The following is a 19,407-nucleotide window of genomic DNA, read 5'->3' on the forward strand; positions in this document are numbered from 1 at the left end:
TTGGTCTGTTAGTTAGAAGAAGCTATATCCCAAAGTTGTAAAGAAATAAAAAACTTCTCTCTCTCTCTCTCTCTCTCTCTCTATATATATATATATATACACACACACACACGTATATATACACACATACATGTATATATACACGTATGTATATATACACTTATTCATGTATACACATGTGTACATGTATGTATATACATATATACATGCACGTATATGTATATATATATGTATACATATATAGAAGTTTTTAAATTTTTAATTTGTTTTTTGGTATTTTCATATTTTGTATTTTTTAATTTTTAATTTGTATTTAATTTTATTTGTGTGTATATATATACATATATATATTTTTTTAATATTTTAAATTTTTATTTTTACAGTTACATTCTATCCTTTCATTGTATGTAATTTTATTTGTGTGTGTGTATATATATATAGATGTATATATATACATATATGTACATATATACATATACATGTGTATATATATACACACACACAAATAAAATTACATACAATGAAAGGATAGAATGTAACTGTAAAAATAAAAATTTAAAAATTTTTTTAAAAAAGGAGTTGATACTATAAGAAATTCATTGAAAAAGGAAAGAGGAAAAACATTAAAATTCAAAGACTAAAGACTCGTGGGGGAAAACCCATGAATTACATGTATTTTTTCCAAGCTCTGGAGTTTTGCAGTTCTCTGTGATTGGTAAACGCGGTCTTAGCTAAAGTTTGCTGATCTTCCGGGGAGGGGGCCTGTTACACTGATTTTCAGGTGTCTTTGCCCCGGGGGGAATTGCACTATCCTTGCCAGGGGGGCATGATAATTAATCTGCTTCAGATTGCTCTGTGTGGCTTTTGTTCCCTGAAGGCATTCTGGAGGGCATTAGAGACTGAGAATGAAAATGCCTGCTCCCAATCTCCAGTCCTCCAGCTGAGAACTAGGGGCCCCACTACTCAGTGCCTCCTCAGGGAAATACAGTCAGTCACTCCTGTCTCCCTGGTCTGTTTCTGGCTTCTGTGCTCAAACAGCCTGTGGCTGAGCATTTGTATCTCAGGCACACAGCCCAGTTTTGAGTCTCCAAATCCTGCAGACTCCTGCAGCTCACACTGAGCTGCTCATCTTGTGGTGGGTGGGGGTGGAAAGGGAGGGGGATCTCATTGGTTCTGCCACTTGCTGGGCCCCGGCTTGGAAAGCAGTCCCTTAACCATGCTGTGGTTTGTGGTTTATGACAACCACAAACTGAGAGCCAACGCCTGGGCTTGCTGATTGCAGCCAGCTTCCTCACTGATGCCTGGGAACTAGGTGACACTGAGGCACTTCTGGTCTTCTATGATCCTGGGGATCCTGAGACCACATTGTCCCAGTTAGGATTCTATTCTTCTTTACCACTTGAGCACCTACAAAGCATGGATTTCCCTCACTGGAGCAGACTTCTAAAATCTCTAATTTTGTGCTCTGCTACTGTATCACTTCCTGGTGCTGGCTGATGGAGTCTCTCTCCCCCTGTGGTTTACATTCTAATATATCACATCAGATTCATTTCTCCACACCTCTACCTTGCAGAAAAGAAAAAGCCACCAATTATGGAAGCACATATTTGAAAGGCATCATTGATAAATTTCACCAACCAGTGTAGGACTCCTATGCTTCAGTAAGGAAAAGAGAAACCCAGGAAAGATGGGTAAGACTTGAACAGAAGAGGGAATGCAATAGTAGTGAAAAGATACTCACCATGAGGCAGCCAGAGAAACTCAAATTAAAACACTGGAAGATTGGGAAAGGCAGCCTCCTCCTTGATTCCCGCTTGGCCACATGGAATATGTCTGGGGCCAGAACACTTCCTCGCTGAGAGATAAAAAACCCACAAGGACAGTGCTGAGCTTATTGTCTGTTGTGGGAATACTTTCCAGGCTCCGTGAGGGCTCCTCTGTTCTGCTTAAATGCATGAGCCAGGGACCCTCGGGTGTACCATTAGGGCCGGGATTCTACCACAGGACAAGTGGAATGCATGCAGCCACACGGCCTACACTGGCCACTGAGGGGATGCACCCACCATGGGGGAGGGTGTACGACCTGATCCCTCCCTCTCTCCTTCTGCTGTAAGGAAACTCTGCACACCCTGAGCCTGTGTGCATTGTGTCTCTTCTCACCAACTTCAAAACCTGCACTGGCCTCTTTCCTGCTCACACTTAGCTACTTTTGACTGTGGGCTGCACTGCCTGGCCACCCTGTAGATGGTGCAACAAAGAACTATTTCAAACTGGCAAAAGTTAACAATTAAAATGTCTGATATTCTAGGAAGTCACACAGAGAGGCAGGGCAATAGGAGCCCTCAGTCATAGCTGATGGGAGCTAAGTGGGGCCATGAATTTTGGGTTTGGAAAATCACTTGGCATTATCTAGTGTGGTTGAGTGTGCACAAACCCTAAACCCCAGCAATTCCATCCCTAAGTATGTACCCTAGTGAAATCATGTCACATATACATTAGGTGACCTGTACAAGAAAGTTCATGGCAGCACTCACTGTGGAATAGCCCCAGTGGGACAGGCTCTCTGCTCAGCAGGGAGCCTGCTTCCCTCTCTCTCTCTCTGCCTGCCTCTCCATCTACTTGTGATTTCTGTCTGTCAAATAAATAAATAAATAAATCTTTAAAAAAAAAAATAGCCCCAGTGGGAGCAACCCAAAGCCATCAACAGAAAAATGGGTAAATCAGATGTGGTGAATCTTCTCTTCTCTCCTCTGAAGAGCTGTGTGTCTGGGCAGCATATCCAAAGGCACGAAGGGCTGAAGCTTCTCTTGGTCGGGGTCCCCACAAGGAGAGAGGACACACCAAGGCCATCAGTGAGCATGGTTAGGAGTAGGGATACCTTCAGGATGACCAGGAGCAAGAAGTGAACCCTGCTAAGCAGGGACCTGGGAGGGAAGGACACGGGGACAGACACCGAGCTGCCACCTCAAGAGGAAGGCCCGGGTCCCTCCTTTCTGCCCCCAGATGTCTCTGATCCAAGACCCTGGACACCTAATAACCACATTTGGGCCAGACTTTGATATCTGGACATATACTCACCCCCAACCCCTCAGCTCAACTGTTGACTTTGGACATTAGATGGTCCAATATTGAGAAGAGAGAGAGGGTTTGCCTGGGCAGGACCGGGCTCCACAAACAGCTGCTTTGTCCTAAGCCCTGCCCCTCCTTCTGCCATCCACGCTCCCAAGAACCCAGCTCAGGCTGGGACTGTTTTTTGTGATTTCTCATAGGTCAATGTCTATATAGGCTGGTGCTACATCGGTTCTACATTCGGATGGAGGAAGAAAGGAATGTTGAGTTGGGGGGCTGCCCTGGGGGTTTTCAGGGGGGCAGCATCATTGAAAAGCAGGCCCTCACCTTGGGCTCCTCTGGCTAACCAGGCTGTGCTTGACACTCTCTGCTGGCATTTAGGGGTCCTATGGGATGCTTCCCCCCTCTCCCAGCCAAGCACTGTGCACATCTACGTTATACACACAATTGTGTGTATGTGCGTGTGGCATATTTTATTGCGTTTTCACAAGCTTTTCTTAAATTTACCAGTTTTTGGGAACAAGGGAGCCAGAAGTTCTTCCTCTTCTAGTGTGAGTGGCAGTGTCTCTGGACAGGATGTCGATGGACAAGTAGGGCTGCATGTTGTCTTCATCAGGCCGACTCTGTGTCCCACAAATTGCCCATTGAGGTCTGTTGACCCAGAGCACAGCACTGAGCATCATCAGAAACAGAGGTACCTTCAGGAGTATGAGAAGCAGGAAATGGACGTTGCTAAGCAGAGACCTACAGGAAGACACAGTGACTGGCAGGAGTTTCCTCCTGAACAGGAGGCCCAGGCTCTGCCTTTTGCCCCTGCCTTTGAGCTCAGATTCTGTGGCCCTAAAAGTCAATATCTGCATCAAATCTGGTTGGTATCAGCACCAGACAGCCCCTGCTGAGTGCCACAGACTCCTGTCCTTCAGCTCAAGACCTGACCTTGAGCATCAGGACACAGCACACACATGAGGATGTGGTGGTGAGGAATGGAGAGAACGGGAGAAGAGGGGACCCAGGAGGCTCTGGCTCCCAGAAACTCTCTGAGAGTTCACAAAGCAGAGGGAACTCAGGGAAGGAGCGGCACAGAGCTTCCGGGGCCATCTCTCCCACTAGCCAGACTTAGGGCTGGCCAGAGTGTGGTGTAGCCCCATTCAACACCATCCCAATCTGCTCAGCTATGGATGTATCATAAACCAGGACCAGAGAATCATCACCTTCCCCATTAAGCATTACAGCGTCCCTCATCTCACTGGAAACGAGAGTGTTTGAAAGTTGGCACTGGAGCAAGACCTCAGGTCTCAGCCCCAGACAGTGCATCCCCCTGCCTTGTCCACCCTGCCAGAAGACTGCAGAAGTCACTTCAGGAAGTTTGTTAATGGGACACACAACCCTGGAGGACAGGAGGGTATACAAGCTGCCTGGATTCTAATAGAGATGCAGAGCCCAGAACTCCCCTTGTGGACACCACCCTCAGAGTCCCCGAGGCCCAAGGCTCTTGTCAGGAGACTGGACTCATGGCAGGGACCTTGGATGTCACAGTCCCGACATCCTTCATTCTCAGGGGCTTGCACACATACTCTCTCATGCATACAAGCACACACACATTCTTTCACACTCCTGTACACTCCCACCACTCACATTTCTCTCACACTCACACCCACACAACCCACTTGGTCCCCAGTCTCTGAGGCACAAACACCAGGCCTCGTTCTGCACTCCTCAGATGCTCTGCAGGAATTAGCTAGATCTCTTCCCCTATGGCAACAGAGAAAAGCAGGGTCTTACCTGGGGGAAACAAACACTTGAACCTGGAAGAAGAGGTCAGGCAGGAAACCATGGAGTCCTTCTTCTTGCAGTATCGTTGCAATCCCACACCTGTATTTTCCTGCATCATCTGCAGTGAGGTTCTCCAAGGTCACTGTGAAGGTGAGGTCTTCAGCATGGTCCACAATGGACACGCGGCCACTCCTCATCTTTTCCTCAGACCTTCCAGTGGCCACAGTCGGGTTCCAAAGTAGTAAGCATGGTTGCCGGCACCAGTATTTGGTAAATGTCTTGTACTTCTCCTCGTACTGACACTGCACGCTCAGGGATCCCCCCACAGTGCCCATCACAGTGCTGGGGCCACTCAGAGACAAAGAGCCTGAAAGACACCATCAGTATTTTCTTCACCTGGAGACCTGGGCTGGAGGTGCATTGTGGGGTTGGGTCCACTGGAAGCCCAGACATCACCCTGAGGCTGGAAGAGGGTGGGGCAGGAACCAGGGAGCTTATGGGCTATTGGCAGACACAAGTGAGGAGACCTGAGGAGATTTTGGTGTGGGATTCTGGGATTCAAGAGGCCATGTCCAGCCTTCATGTGGTCAGCCAACCTGGAATGTGGGGGAAGAACGATTTTGGGTGGCCCCAGACAGGTTCTGGGTCCCCAGACATGTCAGTAGTGAGAGGAGATAGCTATGCCCATCAATCGCCAAGACCTGAATGACACACAGAGCATACTCTGAATAAATGGATGGATGGATGGATACATGAATGCATGGACACATGGATGGGGCATGGATGGATGCATGGATGGACGGAGAGATGGACAGTTGAATAGGAAACAGGAAACAAGAATGGGAACCAAGAAAAAAAAAAAAAAGAATGGGAACCCAGAAAGTCCAGCTGAAGCACAGAATTGAGAGCTAGAAGGAAACCTTCAGGTTCTGACTACATCCCCTTCCCAAATGATCACCTGTAGGCCCCAAGCTTATAGCCCCCTCTTGTATAGGTGGAACCTCCTGCTCACAGTCTGGGTCACTCAAGGGAAGCCTATTGACCAAAGGGTATAAAGAGGCAATCAGGAAGGGGTTCCTTTTGGCTATGATTTAAGGAGAACTTCCTCCTTATTTCTTTCCTGGAACAGAATCCTGTGACAACTCTTGCCATCACCTAACATCCTTAGGGACTTCTTGCCCCATGCTGCTCCTTCCCCACCCCTTGGCAGCCACCTACCAACTTTGGCATGTCCTGGCCTCATCTCTAGCTCTTCTGCCACCTTCAAGTTTTTTTGTTTTTTTGTTTTTTAATATATCTATTTGACAGAGAAAGAGAGCGCACAAGAAGGCAGAGAGGCGGGCAGAGAGAGGGGGGGAATGAGGGGGGAGCCCCAATGTGGGACTCGATCCCAGGACCCTGAGACTATGACCTGAGCTGAAGGCAGAGGCTTAACCCACTGTGCCTCAGGCTCCCTGTGCCACCGCCAGAGTTTTGACATTGTCTTCCCTCATCTAGTCACCCTGGAGGCTCCAGTTTCAAATAATCAGGATGCAACCCCCTAAGCTCTAGCTTCCTGCCTAGAGAGCCCTGCCTGCCCCAGACACCCAAGGGGTTCTCATTACTCCAATGCATGGCTTTTGTCTGACCTTCTCTTAACAAGGAAGGGTGGTAACCCAGGGCAAAGGGACACTGAGAAATAATTTGGGCAAAATACCAAACTTCTGAAAAAGAACTGTGCATGTCCTCTACTTACCTATCATCCATCTGTCTGTCTGTCTACCCATCTTTCCACCCATCCATCCATTCTTCTCTCCCTCTATTCAACTATCCAGGCAATATATTGTCATCCATTGAATGTGAGGCTTTCCTATCTTTTATGCTATAATGAGAAGAAAATTTGTATTTTTTGTTTCTTCCTATTAAATACCTTACATTTTCTCACTGCATTTCCCAGCAAGTAAGTTCAAGTGACCTACTGACAGATATTCTCCATCACAAGGCCATCTGCCTCTCCCACCAATAATCTGAAAAGCAGTGGCTCTCAACCAGGGGTGACAGTGCTCCCCCGAGAGACATTTGACAATGTTTGAAGACATTTTTGGTTGTCACAGCTTGAGGGGTGGGGAGTGGCTACTGGCATCCAGGGAGTAGGCCAGAGATGCTGCTAAACATCCCACAGGGCACAAGACAGCCCCTCAAACAGAATGATCCAGTCCCATTGTCAGCAGTTGGGAGGTTGAGGAACTGCACTCAAGAGGACAAAATGCCCCAACTTGAGGTCCTCCAGACACAGGCTTAGAGCTGGGGGGTGGGGGCATCAACACTCAACCTTCTCTGTGGTTGTTGCCAACAGGGGCTCAGGCTATAGGAGTGCCTGGTGGGGGTGAGTGGACCCTGCAGAGCAAGCTTCCCACTTTGCCTCCTCTTTCAGTCGCTTAAGGCCCAGCCTTGAAGATGTGGGGCTGCTTCCTCAGGGCTGGGTGAGAAAACGTTATTAGGGATGCTCTGTTACACCCAGACAAGTCCCTGAGCCAGCACAGTGTCCCCCTCACCCACACTCCACTCCTCTACCCCCACAGCAGGCTTCCTGCCCACCAGGGCCTGGGAAAGAATCTCCCAGCTCCCAAGGGCACTATAGGACATTCAACAAAACCCTTGGCCCCTCCACACTAAATACCAGTAGCCCCCTTCCCCCAGTGGCAAGAGCCAAAATTGTCAACTGGCATTGCCTAATGTCCCCTGGGAGTAAGTCATCCCTGTTGAGAGCCACCGCTTTAGAAGAAGGTTTATCCAGGAGAAGCTGAGGTAGAAATTCCCAGGCAAGAGGGCAGACTGTGGGCTCCTGTCCTTGGCATGTCCTCTGTCCTGGTGAGCATGCTGTATTTTGCAGCTGTCTCCTGCTTATTACCTGTCAGTCACGGAGCATGAGAGCACTCTCCCCTGTATCTCAGCTGCCTCTCAGGTGCTGCTCAGCCTTCTCCCACACTGGGTTCTTTCCAGGATCCCACAGATGGTGTTGCTCTATACCCATTAAACCCCTGATGCTTCCTACAGCTCTGACTTCTAAGAGACCTCGGGTTCTCTGCCTATGAGTGTAAAGGCAAATATTGGCTAGATAGAGAGGTCTATCTTCTTGAGAAGCAGGAGGCTGGCTTAGCTTGAGGTCTTTTCTGGCTCTTGTGTGTATGGCCTCCCTGCTGGGCTTTAGTGACTTGCTCACAGCATCTCTGTTGCTGGAAGGTCACAGTCTAGAACCCAGGCTTGTGTGTTTTCCCTTTGTCTGCCGTCAGTCTTCCTACTGGGCAACCAGCTCCTGTGCATTTTCAGACTCAGGCTTAAAGACCAATTGAATCATAACTCTCCTTAATTACAGAAAGTCTCCTACATATCATTGAGATGAAAAATAGGAAAAGAGAAGCTTGCACTGCTGGAGGCTACCTTCAAGAATGTGATTCTTCCCTGAACTCTTCACCATCCCCGTGCCAAAGCAATAAACCAAAAGTATCCTCATCAGTATGACCTAGTCGAGAGTCAGTTTAATTTTTTTTTTCCATCTGAATGATCCTATCCCTAAAGGGCTATGGTGTTGTGTCTTTTCATGCCTGAGATGCCCAGTGTCACTGTAGGACACACGTGCTTGATGTGGGCCATCTCAGATTTGTCTTAGTAAGTGTAAGAAATTACTTTTTAGATCCTCAAATTACTTTACCTATCCTGATCACCAAACTTGGTGTTTTAAATGTGCATTTTTTTAATGTAGGTTTTAATTTAATCACTTCACTAAGGCATTATTATTTAAACGTTGGTCAAGGTTTAAAAGTCTAAAATGTGTTTGTTCAGTCAGTTTTATCATGCAGAGTATCTTTATGTTCTTAATTTTAGTGTCCTGTTTTAGGAATAATATTCTTAAGGGTCTTAGTACACCTTGATTAATACCTCTAGAGGTGGAGGGAAATGGGATTAATGTAATAAAGATTTTTTTCCTACTTGGATTCTGAAGGTTGGCTCTGGTGTTGGATTATTTTGTATTCTAATTCCTACGTTTGTGTTTGCATGGGATCAGAGCAAACTGGTGAGTTGTCTTGATTTTTTCTCCCATTTATAATAAAATATTTTCCTTCCAGTGTTCAAACACAAAAGAGAGAGAAAATTGTGTTAATAGGAACTCTCAGAACCCACAACATTGTGGGAGCTCTCAAGGTAGGATTGCTCACAAGTCCCCAACAGTTTCACCTTCAGGCAGCTCATAGTGCAAGATCCCTGAGGCCAGCCTGGGCCTGTCAGAGACACAGGGACTCCATCAGCACACAGCATACATAAACACCATTCACAAGGAGGCTTATGAAGTAAGTAACCAATGTATTATTTAAAAAAAAAAAAAAAGGTGATGACCTTGAAAAGAAGTATTATAAGAAGAGCAATGGCCTTGGAAATAAAATTATTTTACTTGGAACCTTAGCTGCCTTTTATGAATGGATCTAGAGTAAATAACTTGCATCTCTCTGCATCTTGGTCTCTTGTTTTCAAGGATTGTGATAAGAATTGGATTCGGTTACAGGGAAAGCCAGGTAGTACAGGATTAGTCAATTCCTGTTAGTTTTCTGCTCCCCTCCCCGGGATGGTGCCTAAGACAGTATTCCCGTTTTTCAAAATGGTGGCAATGATGATTCAAGGGGCCAATTTCTTTAGCGCTCAGTATGCGCTCTCCTGTGGGAATCATCTTATCATCCATAACTCCTCCTCTTTGCCTGGGTGAGGTATCTCCGTGCTCACCTCCTCCCCGCTTTGCTTGTCTCCTCATCTCTTCCCTTCCCCATCGCCAGCCTTGCCCCACACCATTGTCACCCCGACCTGCCCGGCCCCGCTCACCTGGGACACAGAGGAAGAGAAGAGCTAATGGCAGCCTCATAGTCTTGTCCCACTGGTGTGTCTCCAGTTGCAGCTGGAGCCGCCTCATCTGGGGCCCACTCACCCCATCTCCCTCTTCTGCTTTTCTTGGCATTTCTCTGCTTCCTTCTTTAGCCTCTTAGTTCTTTTCTCAGAGCTGCTCAGAAAATGGAGGAAGCGAGGAGCTCAGGGCATTGGGAAGTCAGCTGACGGCCTGCTGAATTTCATCCTCAGAAACACATTTGAATGCACAGTTCTTGTTTCTGTTCCCTCTGAGGATGATGCCTTTACCATAACTTCACCCGCAGCTGACACACCCTCGAGCCTTTGGCCAGGCTGTCACATTGACTTCTATCTAGATTTTCTGAGCCAGCTTCCACCCCTCCCCAACCCCCATCTATGGATGGTAAATGTCCTGTGGCTGGTGTGGCTGGCATGAGCAGTCCTGAGAAGAAAAGGCATGACCAAGACTTCTCTGGACAAGACCCTCTATTTGCAGGGCCCAGTGCAAAATGAAAATGCCTTTGTCCCATTTACCAATAATATCAAGATAACAACAGTGGAGTATTAACGCAAGACCTTCCAAGTGCAGGCCTGGTACGCCTGCAAAGGTGCACCTCCATGGGCCAGACCTGTCTCTAACCCTTGCTGGAGCAGAGTGTGAGGCTGCGTCCCCTCTACGGGTATACTCTGCTCCTCTCAGCTCCCAGCCCTCAGTCTGGCCTTCCGCCAGAGACCTTGAATGGTTTCCTGTCTTGGTCATGCACTCTTGACCAGGGCCCAGCACTCTGGCACCAAGCCATGCTCAAGCCTCACCTTTACTCTGTGTGGTTAAATGAGCCCCAAGATACCCATGGCTACAAGATTTTCAGTATATCGAATGGTAACTCAGGTGCACTTAGCCAGAAATGTGCCCAATGACATGAAACAGCCATGGGGTACTTATAGAGGTAGGTGCAAATTTGGGATGTCTTAACCAAGAACCCAGGTTCACATAAATAGAAAAGTCTAAAATTCTGGAATCCTATTGCCAAACATTCTTAGCTAGATGTTTCAGTAAATAACTTGCCTGCTTGCTTTTGCTGTACTGGTAGACCTCATACATTCTGATGTTTTGTGTGCATGTGCATGGGTGTGTGTGTGTGTGTGTGTGTGTGTGTGTGTGTGTGTGTGTGTGTATGCACCTTCCCCTTCGTGGTGGAAAGTCATCTCCCGCACCATGTGTTTAGCAATGACATGGAACTGACAGAGCTAGAGAGGAGGAAGTTTGCCAGAAGCTGAAGGATTCTCCATTTCATTAGCTTCCATTTACTTGGGAAGTAAGACCCTTAGGGATTGGGTACCTGAAGAGGTACAAAGATTCATATTCATCTTTTATACCCTTATTTAACTAGTCCTTGTGACATTTTGCCTGAGAATTATTATTTTCTTTTCAACATGACCTTGAAGGAAAATCATTCCCCGATGTGATCTGTGACATGCCCAGAAAGTTCCATCTTGCTATTTATTAGCTGGGGGATCCTAAGCAAGTCACATGATTGCTCTCAGGGCAGGATTTGAATTCCTCCTTCTCAGCTCACCCCACCTGGATGCAGTTGACAGTAGGTGAGGGTGTGTGTGCATGGGTGTGTGTCCCTTTTTGAGCCCCAAAGATGGTTCCATCCGCAATAGGCTCAGACAGCTCAGACAGGCTTCTTAGAGACATATATGTCCTTTCTGTGACTGTTGTCTGCCAGTGAGAGGCCACTCTGCCTCCACTACCCATTTTACACCACCAGCCCTGTCAGGGCAGAGCCCCCAGGAGCTTCTCATGGCCCTGGAAACAAGGAAAAGGGCACCTGCTCCTTAGTCTCCTGGGAGGAGCCCCTTTGGGGCAAGGCAGGTTCAGGGAGCACTACTTAACTTTCTTTCCTTGGAATGCAGTGTCTGAGTCTGTGAAGGGGATAATTCATAGCCACAGACTTTCCCAGAAAGGCACTCTCACCATCCACATTCTGAGCAAATGTAGGGCTGTTGAACCCATGGCTGTATCAGTCAGCTTTTTCTAAGTGATGCTGCTATAACAAAACTCCCAACCCTCAGAATGTTGGAATCACACAGGTTGCTCTCTCACTCATGTTACATGTCTGCAGTGGGCCACCTTTACTTAGGAACCCACTCTAAAGAAGACCTCCCTGTCTGCAACAGGGAGAGGGAAACCACACAGCAGCTCCCAGAGCTTTGGCTCGAAGGGGCACATGTCTCTTGGGCTCTTCGTTCATTGGCCAACCATGATGTCAACAGGACAAAGTAGCATAATCCCCTCATAGGGACAGATGGAAGGAATTGCAAACCTGCAACCAGAGGTTTCTATTAGCTTAGCTGGAATTTCACTCCATGGCATGCTGGCGTCATGGCTTCCTCTAGGTCTCAGGTCAAGGCAGGAAGAGGTTGCAGGGTCTACTTAGCCAACCCAGGTTCATTTCCTCAGTCACAGATAGGACACTTGGCCGTATGCAAAGGCCATGGCAATAGGACAGGAACCAAATTTATTTTTTAAATTTTTTTGTGTGTTAACAACCTCTTAGATTGTCTTACGAGATATTAATACATAGCTAATGAACATAATATTATATAATAGAAGTCATGACAAAGTGTATATTAAACCTAAAATTGTAACTGAATTATAATTATAACTTTTTAAATTTCCCTTAGAGTTACCTTTTCTAGTTTTAAAATTTATTAATTTAAATGGATTAATTAACATATAGTGTATCATGAGTTTTAGAGGTAAAGGCCAGTGATTCATCAGTCTTATATAATACACAGGGCTCATTACCTCACATTCTCTCCTTAATGTCCATCACCCAGTTACCCCATCCTCCTGCCCCACCCCCTTCAGCAACCCTCAGCTTGTTTCCTAAAATTAAGAGTCTCTTATGATTTGTCTAGCTCTCTGATTTCCTCTTGTTTTATTTTTCCCTCTCTTCCCTTATGATGCTATGTTTTGTTTCTTAAATTCTACATATGAGTGTGATCACACGATAATTGTCTTTCTCTGATTGACTTATTTAGTTTAGCATAAAACCCTCTAGTTCCATCTATGTCATTGCAAATGGCAAGATTTCATTTTTTGATGGCTGAGTAGTATCCAATTGTATATACATATATACACCACATCTTCTTTATCCATTGATCTCTTGATGGACATCTGGGCTCTTTCCATAGTTTGGCTATTGTACATTGGGGTGCAGTTGTCCCTTTGGATGCCCACATTTGTATCTGTGCAGTGGGTACCCAATAGTGCTCTTGCCGGGTCATAGGGTAGCTCTATTTTCAACTTTTTGAGGAACCTCCATACTGTTTTCCAGAGTGGCTACACCAGCTTGCATTCCCACCAACAGTATAAGAGGGTTCCCCTTCCCAGAAACCAATTTTAAACCAGATGCACAATGTGCCTTCAAGAGAGATGACCCCTGGTGATGGCACCAAGGAGGAACTTGCCAGGGAAAATCAACAGTCACTTTCACAGTAGGAGAGGTCTCATTTAATTTCAAATATCCACTGCCTGCATTATCAGGAGAACCTCAGTGAGGTTCTCCATGGTATTGTGAAGGTCGGGTCCCAGAGATGGTAGTAGATGGAAAATCAACACATTTAAATTATCTATTGATTCCATGCTTTAAAAAGATGAAGACTTTTGCATCTCACCCTTTGTCCACCCTCCTCTTTCCAGTGCTGTTTTTGCTAGCACAGTGCTCTTTGCACCTATGTTATTTATACTCTCTTCTGTAATACTTCCCGCCATTGCTTAGGGGTTTTCTCTTTTTAAATACATTCATCGCTGACCACAGTTTCTCTTTTTTTTTTTTTTTACATTTAACTTACCCCTTTGTTGGCAAAATTTTATCATGATATAAATTTTCTATTTTTAAAGGGCTCACGGGTGCTGTATTTCATAAGGACTTGATGCACGAGACTGTCTGTTGTCAGAATATTCCCAGGATATTCTCTCATTTGCTCAGAGCATGTAAATTTTCCTTCACTGTTTCTGGAAAGGGGTGTGGTTATCACGTCTGAGGCTAGCCTATTTGTGTCGCACACAACGAGCTCCTTCTGGTATGATCTTCTAATTCGATCACCGTTGCTGATACCAGCCCATAGATTCTGTCTTTATCCTCTGTAACTTTATAATATTCCAGGTGTGGATCATCTGTATAGTCCTTTCCTGGGTCACTATGTGGGCTCTCAGTTACAGCCTGAAACGTCTCCTTATTTCTGGTTAGTTTGTAATTCAATTGTTTACTTTGGCTTCTCTCTTCTCCAAGGCAACAGCCAGTGTGCATTTGTGGAATCACCTCCCGGTCTCCTATACCTAGTTTTCTGCCTCTCCACATTTTTTTGTATTGTGCTCATTTAAAGATTTTATTTATTTATTTGAGAGGAAGAGAATGAGAGAGAGAGAGAGAGAGAGAGAGCATGCACAAGAGGGGGAAAGTCCCAGGGAGAAGCAGACTCTCTACCAAGCAGGAAGTGCAATGTGGGACTTGATCCTGGAACTCCAGGATCATGACTTGAGCCAAAGGCAGTCGGTTAACCAGCTGAGCCACCCAGGTGCCCTATTGTGTTCACTTAAATCTCCCTTCATGAACTTTCCCAAAAAACCACATCTGTGTGTGCAGACATGCTTAATCATTGACTTCTGTGGTTCCTTCCCCTCGCTGTTTCTTCCCGGCTACGCCCTGTCTTGCTCTTCTGCTCCTTCTCTATCCCGAGGTTGGCCTACCTGCTTCTCATTGCCCTATTTTTACTGCAGTCTCTTTACATTTCTAGATTCATCCCATTCTCTGTCATTTCCTTGAGACTGAATAGAGCTGTTTATATGAGCAGTTTTCCTTTGGGCATTTCCACTCAGGATATATGCTCTGTATTAGTTTTGTGCTAGTATTCTTCTCTTTTCTTGCCACCTGTAAGCTTTGGAAGGTGCTACTCCCCTTTTGGATAAAAGTTGGTACTTGCTAAAGACAGTGTGGGGAGGGAGGTGGCTGGGAGGGTCTGCAACCTGGAACCTCCCCTACCCTGAGGACAGGTGTCCCGTTGGTTCTCAGCCCACCCAGCATCACCTACCTGGTGGCTCCTGCTTGGTGCCTATCACTACTCCTTCTCCTCACTGTCCTTCACCCCCATCCCCCACAGTGCACTCCTCTGCCTGGGAGCCCAGGTCACATGCTGTCAACATGCCAAGTCTGCCAATCAGAGTGTAAGACAAAAACTTGACGACACCCAATGTTGGGGGTGGGAGCTGACTGTCCATTAACAGATTCAGACAAGGGTAGAAATGTTTACAACCTTTATGAAAAATTGGAAAAATGCACCAACCAATAATACAGCTATTTTTTTTTTGTAGGAAGACACCCAACAGGCATAGCCATAAATGGATATCAAGCCACATACACAAGAGATTCATTCCACAATTGCATGTAGTTGCAAAAAACCCACAACAATGGAAATGCCCATCAGGAGCAAAAAAAAAAAAAAAAAAAAAACAAATCATGATATGTAGATAGCATGGAATGCAGTGAAGCCATTAAAACATGTATGGATACTGATATGGAGTGATTTTCAAAATACATTCAGTGAAAATAGGCAAGCTTCAGAAGAATACATGTTGTTTTTCTTTGAGGGAGGGAAAGATAAATACCCTTATATATGCTTTAGATGCATAGAACTTATACACACATACACACACACATTGTTGTTTTATTCACCCCAAATGGTCATGGAGAATGTGTGTTTTTCCTGATTGATGGACACAATGTTCTTCTTTAACTCTGATCCAGAGGTTTGAACAAGGATACTTCACTGGGTAGGGTGTCCCTTACCAGGGTGCCTGAGGAGCTGGGAAGCCGGCAGCCAGCAAACCAGGTGACACAGTGTAACAGGGACCAGATACCTGACCCTTAGAGTGTGGGTCCAAGGAAGTGATGGAGACACATTGGGTTTGCACGTGGGGAAGAACGCAGTGCTCAGGGCTTACACTCAGCCTTGCTGGACACACAGCCCCATCTTAAGTCTCTTTCTGGGCAGCCCACCTGAGGGCATCCCAGACCCCCCTCTCTCCCTGGGCCCTGGTCCAGCCCTGAGTCTACCCTTCCCTCTGAGTCTTCTTCATGAGGTCCTGAGTCTTTCTGACAGGTATCATGGGAGATTTTAAGGAAGAAGAAGTAGCCTTTCCCCATCAGCCTCATTGTGGCCTAGATGCTTCCTCTGCCATCTTTTGGCGTTACTTCCCCTGACTGTGGACTAAGGCCTCTTCCCAGCCCCAGACTGCTTATGCTAATGCCCTCCTAAGTGCTTTTCCCACAAGGGTGTCCTCATCCTTCACATGTCCTCTCCTCCCTCTGTCCTCTGTCCCCTTCCCCTCTCCACTCTGAGTCAATTCTTCTGTCCCCTTTTTTCTTTTATGTTTTCCACATTTGTCAGCTTAGTTCTACCTCTTGGGAGGATTTGGTTTGGTTTTGTGTATTTATTCTCTCTTCCAATCTTTGGATGAAATGTTTAGTTTAGGAACTATTATTTCATTTGAAAAACTCCTTTCTTAGGGGCACCTGGGTGGCTCAGTGTGTTAAAGCCTCTGCCTTAGGCTCAGGTCATGGTCTAAGGATCCTGGGATTGAGTCCCACATCAGGCTCTCTGCTCAGCAGGGAGCTTGCTTCCCCCTTTCTCTCTGCCTGTCTCTCTGACTACTTGTGATCTCTCTCTCTCTCTCTCTCTCTGTCAAATAAATAAATAAAAACTTTTTTTAAAAACCTCTTTTTTTGTTCTCTGCTTGCTGATGTTTTCAAAACTCTCCTCACTGTGTGGTCATGTGTTGAGCTTGGTCTGGTCTGGTCTGGTTTGGTCCTTCTCTTTTTATATCCCCCATATGCCTCACATGACTGATCACTGTTGGTTGTCTGACTGTAATGGAAAATGAGCCAGAACATAGTTGATCAAGGCTCTGAGTATGTGAAACAGGGGGTTAGAGGGTGCCAAATTCTTTGAGCTTCCATTCTTTCTTGAACTATAAGCTATGCTTTCACAGGTGGTGACAGGGGGTCTTCTAAATTCCAGAATGAAGCGAACTGATGGTGGCCCCCAGCATCCTCTCTAGCTGCCTCGGTTTCCCCACATATTTTATGAAGTTAAAGAACCTCCTGGGCTATGGGAACATTTGGTTCTTGATCTAAGTGCTGGTTCGTGGGTTTGGGGTCTTTTATGTGCAAATATACTGAGCTGTGCTCTTCTGATGTGAGCGCTTTCTGTGTGTATTTTATACTCCAATGAAAAGGTTTTAAATTTTACCATGAAATCTCTCCAAGCCTGTGCTTACTTAATCCTTTAAATAGCAGCCTCAGTATCCCATTATGTGGCCGTAGCATAATTACCTATTCCTGTTTTGTTGGCATTGACCCTGTTTCCATTTTTCCTCTTGCAAATCTGTGCTACGGGATTCCAGATAGGTGAGATGACGTTATCACATGCCACAGACTTCTTCCTGGACTACAGCTAAGAACCCAGACACATTATACGGACCACATACCTGAGCACTCGGCAAAATGAACCCTATCAGGGGCCCTAAGAGCTCAGGATGAGTAGAGAAAATGGGCCCTAGGGAAGAGGGGTCAGAATCCAGGAGATTTCTTGGGGTTTATGTTTTCTTTCCCTCCCACTAGATCCCCAGCAAGCCTCAGGACAGAAGCTGTAATTCCACCTGCCGCCGCTGGGGGCCGATATCTGGAACGCGGAAGGAGGAGAGTCCTGGATGCCCAGAACAGTTAGGGTCCCAGAACCTGGAGGAGAAACCACCACTGCCTCTTCTCTCTCTTTGTTCTCCTTCTGCTTGGTCCTGGAAGAAACCCCAATCGCAGGAAGTACGCAGCAGACTGGGGAGAGACGAGCCCCAGCTTGCCAAGCTTCCCAGCCAAAGGACCAGGAAGGGGCGGGTGGAGGCTCTGAAAGCTGAGAGGTTGGGCGTTAGGGGGACGGACAAGAGGAAGCCCCTGAAGAAAGTGACCCTAGATCTCCCAGACTTGCGGCCCAGCTGTGCACATCTGATCAGGCCCTGGAAGGAATACCCACTTTAAGAGCTTGGGGAAGACCCTCTCTGGTCACAGACTGGCCACCAGAGGTTGCACGTGGGGGCACATCCGGGGAGCACCTGCAGGGCTCCAGAAAGCTGAACCAGAGCACGTGGGAACCACAGTCCACAGAAGCCACATCAGCACTTGAAGTCCTAACCTCACCAGGGGGTCTGCCTGCCATTAGAGAAACGGAAGTCTTCATTAAAGAACTTTCTGGCAAGGGGCTAGCATTGCTTTGTATGTGTGCGGTGGTTCCCTGAAATGGTGTGTATGTGAAACACATAGAACTGAACACCACCCCCAAAATCGTACCACATGTAAAATTTGGAAAAATGGTTCAACCTATATACTTTAGAAGGATGTAGTTTCTTTTTTTTTTTTTTTTTTTCTCCTTACACCTCACTAAAACTTAACAGAGAAAGAGTGGGAGGGGTAGTTTTGAGGGGAGGTGGATGATGCTGCCCTCCACTCCTTCATAAACTCTTTGCCTCAAGCAGAAACCCCAGGGTTCACTGAGATTCCCCAATCGTAGGAGAAGGCTCAGTTCTACAGGTGAACACAAACAGAGGTCTAGGGCCTGAGTCAGGCAGCCTGAAGATGAGCCATTTTGTCATTATTTGGAGCTAAAGGCCCTCGAGACACTGCAGGCTCCAGAGTAACTTTTGCCCCTCCCTTAACTACATAGAGGAATCTCAGTTGCAGGGGCTTTGCTGAATAAGGATTATTATCAGGAATAAATCTTATCTGAGTAACACAAGCACATGGCAGGGCAAAGACTTGACTACCAAACTTACTGGTTTTCCTCTTCCTGTGAATCGCTTTCCTTCTCTTTGAAGACCCAAACTCCTACCCCTTTCTTTTAATTCAGGATGGCATTTGTACCCCATTATGTCTGACTGCCATGTCTGTGTTTGTTTCCCAAACATATGCTATTAAATTGATAGTCTCCTGTTAATCTGTCTCACATCAGTTTGATTCTTAGTCCAGCTAGAAAGACCTTGAAGGATACAAGAACTCTTCCTCCTCTTCACCGCCTGGAGCTGACCCACCCCGCCCTCTCCTCCTCCTGCTGGCAAAGCCCTAGGATTCTCCAGCTCCTGTCCCCCCCATCCCGGCAAGGCCTTCTGAGGGCAACAGATGTCAGGAAGACCCCATGGACTTTGTCTTAGGAAGGCTAGTCTGGTGGAGGCCGGTGGAGAGGGAGGCCCTGGATGCATGGACCAGGTGTAGGGACAGCCTGACTTTAGGAGTGAAGATGACATGAAATTGCATTTTGAGCACATTTGAGCTGCTAACATGGTAGACAGCTCTACAAAGACACCAGGAGCCAATGGAAGTCCAGACCCGGGCTGGGGGATGGAGTGGCAGAAAGTAGGTACCCGCAGACTGAAGGTGGTGCTAGAGACTGAGGCAGGGAACCTCCTGAGAAGGTCACTAGGGACAGACTCCAGGGGATGCTGCAGTGAGGGGCCAGAGGGAGAGAGCACACCTCATCACGTAAGCCATACACTCCCCAAATGACCCGGCTTTTATCCTAATTTTGAAGTTAGGAAATAACAAAAGAAAAAAAATTAAGAACATAGATGAGAAAATA

The 19,407-nt window shown here is 46.5% G+C and overlaps 1 protein-coding gene across 1 annotated transcript; it reads right to left on the minus strand.

Moving 5' to 3' along the window:
• Nucleotides 1–3,521: 3,521 nt before the first annotated feature.
• On the minus strand, nt 3,522–9,944 carry LOC309850742 (protein CD300H-like). The gene is made up of 3 exons (XM_082705075.1): nt 9,694–9,944; nt 4,852–5,209; nt 3,522–3,813 (listed from the first exon to the last, which is right to left on the minus strand). Exons 1-3 carry the CDS (start codon nt 9,824–9,826, stop codon nt 3,573–3,575), a joined length of 732 nt encoding a protein of 243 aa, XP_082561201.1. The 5' UTR covers nt 9,827–9,944; the 3' UTR covers nt 3,522–3,572.
• Nucleotides 9,945–19,407: the final 9,463 nt, after the last annotated feature.

This window comes from Mustela nivalis, assembly GCF_964662115.1.
Source record: "Mustela nivalis genome assembly, chromosome: 17".
NCBI classification, from domain to species: Eukaryota; Metazoa; Chordata; class Mammalia; order Carnivora; family Mustelidae; genus Mustela; species Mustela nivalis.

What these genes read in the sequence shown, in the direction of transcription:
- LOC309850742 (XM_082705075.1), bottom strand. Translation starts at nt 9,826, where the DNA reads ATGCCAAGAAAAGCAGAAGAGGGAGATGGGGTGAGTGGGCCCCAGATG. An exon ending in TCTCTTCCTCTGTGTCCCAG is followed by an intron (nt 5,210 to 9,693) that starts GTGAGCGGGGCC and finishes GGTGTCTTTCAG; the next exon opens with GCTCTTTGTCTCTGAGTGGC. An exon ending in CAAGTGTTTGTTTCCCCCAG is followed by an intron (nt 3,814 to 4,851) that starts GTAAGACCCTGC and finishes GTCTTCCTGTAG; the next exon opens with GTCTCTGCTTAGCAACGTCC.